The sequence below is a fragment of the Helianthus annuus genome, chromosome 3 (assembly GCF_002127325.2).
Source record: "Helianthus annuus cultivar XRQ/B chromosome 3, HanXRQr2.0-SUNRISE, whole genome shotgun sequence".
In the NCBI taxonomy this organism is placed as follows: Eukaryota; Viridiplantae; Streptophyta; class Magnoliopsida; order Asterales; family Asteraceae; genus Helianthus; species Helianthus annuus.
Window position 1 is genome coordinate 172,424,781 of NC_035435.2, and position 6,748 is coordinate 172,431,528.

Here is a 6,748-nt window from a genome sequence, read left to right on the forward strand (position 1 = left end):
ACCCAAAAACCTAAACCCACACTCCTCTCGGCAAGAAAAAAAAATATTTTGGGCCGGGTGATTGGGGTTGGGGGGGGTTAGGTTTTTGGGTGGTGGTGGGACATAAATAATAAACAAGCCAAGATTTAACTTGGAAAAATTATTCACCAGCCGAACACAACCTTTATGTCTAAAGCGGAATGATTCACTGAATAGAGCTCAAGCTCTGCAATTTCTAACTACATGTCCATTGATATCATGAAAGATTATCTTGGATAATTCACAATTTCAACTATATATTAAAACATATATAACCTCCAATAACAATAACTATAGAACTACAAAATTTATATCCTCATTACCAATCACAAAACCAAGAAAGAAATGTCTACTTTTGCATCACTTATCAAACGTATGCATATTTGGATTAATTATTATTTAAATTAAATCCAACTAAAATAATACACATATAAAATTATAAAAATAGGAGTTTGTAGACGCAAACGCATATCATAAAAATAAATCAACTAACTCATAAGAAGATACTAAAGTCACAATTTGATGCTACAAAACCCCCCACATATAATACCTTTGTTTAAAGTGGTGTTTTAGGTTCAAAACTTAATCTGTTTCCCTCAAGCTTTCACTTGTGAGCCATAGTTTCTTTTGGACTATAAGCACAACATCATCTCCATCTGATTCCGACGTTGAATCTGCCGTCGCCACGGTTTCCCAATGTATCGCGGCTAAGTATTTCTTCACAAAGTCGATAACGGGCTTTTTGTCCCGAACGATTAGGAAGCCCGTGGGCCTGAGGATACGATCAATCTCGATCAACAAATCTTCACCACTGCATCCTTTCCTTTCGATAATGTCTGAGAACACGTTGCTAGCATGGAGAAGATCGTATGTACGTGGGTAAGTCGAGTATGCTTCACACCTGAAATTACGAGTAACGGGTCAAAGCATGTTCAAGGTGAAACGGACCGTTTTTACTATGGGTGAGCCAAAAACCGAAAAACCCGATTTAACCGAACCGCATAAAAAACCTGAAAAAACCGAACCGGAATTTACGGTTCGGTTAGGTTTTTGCATTTTATGAAAACTGAAAAAACCGAACCGCATAACCTAAAAATAATTTTTTTAATGTTTGTTATATATTATTTAGGAATTATTAGTTTTATTCTTAAATATTAAGTATTTACAATAAAAACATTAGCATGTTTATTTATCTTTAAAATGATTATCCATTGCCTAAAAGAAATAACAAAATTTAGCATAAAAACTAAACCATTTTCAAAGTATTATAAAAGAAAAACTCTTGATAAAAACTTTGGAGAAACATAAAAATAGATTAGAAGGTTAGATTTATGTGAACAATATTAATCAAAAAGCTTAAACATAATAACTTAAATGTAAACCTATAAGAAAGATTTTTAAAACTTGGACTATACTTATTATTTTTGAAACTTACGTTATTTTGTTCCAAAAACCGAAAAACCAAACCGTTGCTAAAAACCAAAAAAAAAATCTTAAATCTTTGACTATACTTGGAGGGTGTTTGGGGTTGAGTTTTGAAGGAGATGTTTAGATTATTGAGTTTTGAAATCGTAAATAATCAGTTTTGAGTGTTTGGGTAAAAAAATTAAAAAATTGATTATTTGCGTTTAGAAAGTTACAAAACGCAGTTTTCCAAAAGCAACTCCCCCCTACTGCAACAAAACGCCGTTTTCCAAAAATTGATTATTTGCGTTTAGAAAAGGATTTTCACTTGTTTATTTTTTTAAATATATATTTGCCAAACACTCAAATAGTTGATTATCTGATTATTGTGATATCAAGCAACATAATCAAATCCAAACACTATCTTTCAACATCACGTTTTGTTACAGTTAATTATCTAATTCTGATTATTCAAAACGCATAATCTATTTTCAAAACTCAACCCCAAAACCCTCTTATTATTTTTGGAACTTATGTAATTTTGTTCCAAAAACCGAACCGTAGCTAAAAACCACAAAAATTCTTAAATCTTGGACTATACTTATTATTTTTGAAACTTACGTACTTTTGTTCCAAAAACCGAAACCGAACGGTTTTCATTAACCGAAAATCGAACATTTCGGTTTCGGTTTTACCATAAAACCGAACTGAACCATGCACACCCCTCGTTTTAGTGTGGGTCCAAGTTGATGTGCACAAATTATGAAATAAAGAAAATACATACCAGTTATGAATTGAGCCGATTAAGCCTCTATCGTAAATAAGCTTCAATGTGTTGGGTCCATCTTCAGGGACAACATTCATCACCCAAACATCTTTCTTCCCCAAAGCAGCTCCAAATGAGCCCAAATTTGCCTTCATGTCCATCACGTTCCTTATCGTATTAGCCGATATTTTTGGGCTCAACAGATCCCAGTAATTCTCAACCCTCTTACGCCACAACTCCTACAAAAAAATAAAATAAAAAAAAATATATGAAAAATTTATGTGAATGATCAACATTCAAATATGAAACAATGAGAGAGAACCGTATTTCTTTTTAATTTAATTAAATTTACCGTGTCCTTTTCAAACATATCCCTTGAATAGCCAAAGTCGGCAAGACGAGGAGGTGGCGATGTTAACCTAGCTGGCCATGGAGCCAATCCACTTCCTTTACTTGCGTGATCATCTGATGAAAAGAAAAACGTAAGTGTTTTGCACAAGTCTAAACTTCTAGCGGTTTTTTAGCACAATATCAATTTAACCCTTGATGCATTTAAGGTACCGACAGAATTAGAGAACTTTTAAGGTTGCGAAACGTGGACAAAAGTATAATAAGAAGACGATATTTGGTCCTTGTACGTTTATAAGAACCATTTTCACACTTAACCAAATTATGGCAGGTTAATGTAAATAACATGATAGAGTAAAGTACAATGATGGTCCCTGTGGTTTACCACAATTTTGGATTTGTCCTTAGCTTTTCAAAAGTACACAGATGGTCCCTGTGGTTTGCACTTGGTAACGCATTTAGTTCCCAGCTAACAAATCTAAAGGTTTTAGCATGTCCAAGTTAGGGACTAAATGCATTACAATGTGTAAACCACAGGGACCATCCATGTACTTTTGGAAAAAGCTGGTGACAATATGCGTTACAAAGTGCAAACCACAAGGACCATTGGTGTACTTTTGAAAAGCCAGGGACCAAATCCAAAATTTTGATAAACCACAAGGAGCATCCGTATACTTTACTCTAATATGATATAAAAGAACTTACGTTCAGAGTAAGGTGTAATGCACGCTTCCATGTTTACACCATACACAGCATCGGGATCATCATTTGACCGACAAAGAGGCGGCTGAGTACCAGGAGCTCTCTCCATGTAACAATCATTAGTCAAAGGTTTGACCCAAATGACAGTTTGGTTCCTTTTCGCAGCTATTTTCCAGCACATGCGTTCAACAAGTGCACTCATTTCTTTCCATATTCGAAGATCCTCTTCATCTTGCGCATACGCTTCAGGAGACGAGTAAGCAAAGTAGCCACCGGGTCTAAGCAACCGATCCAACTCAAGTAGAAGGATACCGTCCCTTTGAAGCCAATCGATTCTACAACGAGAACAATGGGCAAGTTCGAAAGATCTACTGGGGTACGGAAGTCTTTTTGTTCCGAGAACACCGAGATATGCAGGAATGCCTCGTTCTAGAGCGAATTGGATTTGATTTTGATGCACATCATTAGGTGCTAATGACATTGCAATGATGTCGGATGAAAGAAGATAACCACCGAAACTTGCAACTCCACATCCAACGTCAAGAACGGTTCGTAAGTTTCCTTCGTTGTTCATGTTATCTTTTGAGAAGTTGAGCATCTGTTAATTATGTTGTTTATTAGATCTATAGAAGAACAGAATAAACTAAAGTATGGCTATTAGTATGATTGAAGACGCGTGTAATGATATTTACATTTGCAAGTGATTTAATGTACTTATCAGCTCCGTAGTGGAAATGAGTTCCTCCACCTGGGAATATGATCTTTTCACCTTTCACAACCATCCAGTTTTGGTCTGATTTTTCATGTGCAAGGTGGGTATGTGGTATGTTTGCTTTCCATGCTTCATCTCTGCTCTTTGGCCACTTAATGGGGACCTGAATTAACAAAACAGGTAAAATGAAACATAAATTAGCTCAAAAGAAAACAGTTCAAACAGCGCGTGTTTAGAGTACGGCCTCACATTTCGTTTTGTTCAGATAATAGATTATTGTTATCAAATATAAATTGATAACTCTATTTGATTAGATACACACCTTGTACCCTGTTGGAGGAGGTATCAAGCAGTTAAACCGTCTTTCAGGCAGAGGACAATGCCTTTCATAGTGCTCCATCAAAGACAAATCCAACTTCAATCTCATCTGGTAGATAAGATTACGGTCTAAGCAAGGTATCAGTTCAGAGTATCGATCATCACAAACCTTCAAAAAGAGAACATTAAATATTAAAAAATAGCTAAGACAGTTAAATTCCCAATGTTCTCTGACAAGTTAAAGATTAAAAATCCTACTTAATGTGAATAACTTACGGGAAAACTTTTTGGTACAATGCCATCGCCATCATCCAGACCAAATTTAAACTCATCTTGCTTGTTGCCAAGATCAGATTCTTCATCACCGCCTAAGTAGGATGATCCAAGCTTCCTTAGAGACCGGCTGCCATACTCTAGAGCTGACTCACCTTGATTCTGAGAGCCGAAATACAAATACAGGAAAAGAAGGGCAGCTGCTACAAGAATAAAAGTTGTGAGCAAACGCTTCTTAGATCCATCTGGTCTTCCTCTCATAATTAACGTTATGTTTGATACCCCACAATGTTAATCGGTTTTCACTTCTAATGCAATTTATAGATCACAAGAACGATCTCATAATTTCTTCGATGGATGACAGACCCCGGTTGAATAATATGGCGCTTTTTTTCCAAACTGCGCTCAGAACCAAAAGACGATTCCAAATATGAGATACCAGGGTTATTGTCCGACCAACCTGTTTTGTAAAAAAAAAAAAACAAATAGAAGTTATCACTGAATCTATTAAGGTATATAAAATTTGAGAAAATAAAACTAAAAAAGGAAAGTTATGAAACAATGTTCACTTAATCTCAGCTTCACTAAGCTACAGTGTTGCACCAAAAGTACAAATATGAGAACATTATTTTACCTTCTCCGGTTAAAAAAAAAAAAACAAATCAAGAGAAAACGTGTTCCCTAAGCCATTACTGAAGTTCTTTAAAAATCAAAACTCATAAAAACACTCAAAAAAAAGGTTTATAACCCGCTTATTCAAGGCTGTTCGCCTGTTCAAGAGAATTTCCATATTTATTCAGTTAAACTCTTAATGTTTCCTTAAATGCCAAACAGTCAATTCAGATCCAACTCGAATTATTGTAAGTAGTCAAACATAATGAGCATAATGTCATGAATGAGAATCATCACTTCCAGATCTAATTAATAAGCAACTAAATTACATCAACTCAATTGTAGTTCAGAAATATCCAAATTTCTCACAGACTCATATCACAGGTAATCACAACATATAAAGCCATACATTCATAACATGAATAACATACTTCATGCAAAAGTTAACCAACACTCACTCACTCACTACATCATCCAATAGCTGCTTATTCATAATTTTCAAAACTACAATCCTGTAGAGATAAAATAACAACATAACCGACACTAATTCAACTCACAAATTATAAAAACAATTAAATCTTACACTAGGTTTAATCAAAACACACTCAAATCACACTATCCACAACGCTAGTTCCAATAACAGCATCACAGTCTCACACAATCCACAACGCTAGTTCCAATAACAGCATCACAGTCTAAACATTATACACAAAATCAAACGAACGGATCTGATCTACTCATCTACAACACTAAACAATATCTCATACACGTAAACAATCACACATCACGAAATTACTCAAATTACTAAACCTAAATGTCATAAAACTGCAATTTCAAATCAGATCTAACAACTTAACATATGAAATTATGAATACCTGCGTACGGATAACAAGATCTGATCTCAGAATCTTCAATTTGAGAGTTGAATTAGTGGAAATTGAGTGGGAATTTGTTAGGTTTTAAACAGAATAAATGGTAGATCTGATAGTTATACAGTATAGATGCAATAAGTAGTGTTCGCACAAGGTGGTTTATATTTTATTATTGTTATTGTTGTGGTTTACTTTTAGGCCCCTTGTTTTATGAGGTTGTTACGTTTATGGTCCCTGTATTTCACTTTCGACAAGGCACCGTGTCGGTGTGTGAAGTGGATTTCGCTTTCAGTAGGTGTATCGCATTTACACCATCCCATGTGGCTTAATTTTAAAAGAAACCCACCGATTTGGTGAGTTTTTAAAAACGGGTCTAAAGTTGATAAGCTACATGAAAGTCTCTATGGGGCGGAACCTCTGGGTGGCAATGAGTCAGGTATGGGTCGGGTATGAGTAATCCAATAACTAGTTGTAAAATCTTGTCTCCTATCCGGCCCATTACTCGTCGGGTATTTGCTAGGACCCGTGGGGTATGTTTATCTATCGGGTATCGGGCATACTCACGGGTATCAGATATACTTGTTGGGATTTTCATGTATATATATTTTTTACTTTGCTTTATAATTTTATGAAATAAAAAAAAAATTCTAGCATCTTGCTAGTCTTGTTTTCTCTAATATAATATATTAAATTATGATAAATAATATATATATCATCATCATC

General features: G+C 35.0%; 1 protein-coding gene across 1 annotated transcript; it reads right to left on the bottom strand.

The window, feature by feature from the left end:
- Positions 1–371: 371 nt before the first annotated feature.
- LOC110930879 (probable methyltransferase PMT3) lies at positions 372–6,181 on the bottom strand. Its single transcript, XM_022174269.2, has 8 exons — positions 6,029–6,181; positions 4,545–5,001; positions 4,273–4,437; positions 3,931–4,113; positions 3,242–3,836; positions 2,541–2,653; positions 2,207–2,427; positions 372–919 (listed from the first exon to the last, which is right to left on the bottom strand). Exons 2-8 carry the CDS (start codon positions 4,800–4,802, stop codon positions 601–603), a joined length of 1,854 nt encoding a protein of 617 aa, XP_022029961.1. The 5' UTR covers positions 4,803–5,001; positions 6,029–6,181; the 3' UTR covers positions 372–600.
- Between the last annotated feature and the right edge of the window lie 567 nt (positions 6,182–6,748).

What these genes read in the sequence shown, in the direction of transcription:
- LOC110930879 (XM_022174269.2), bottom strand. Translation starts at nt 4,802, where the DNA reads ATGAGAGGAAGACCAGATGGATCTAAGAAGCGTTTGCTCACAACTTTT. An exon ending in TTGTACCAAAAAGTTTTCCC is followed by an intron (nt 4,438 to 4,544) that starts GTAAGTTATTCA and finishes CTCTTTTTGAAG; the next exon opens with GTTTGTGATGATCGATACTC. An exon ending in ACATTAAATCACTTGCAAAT is followed by an intron (nt 3,837 to 3,930) that starts GTAAATATCATT and finishes CATAATTAACAG; the next exon opens with ATGCTCAACTTCTCAAAAGA.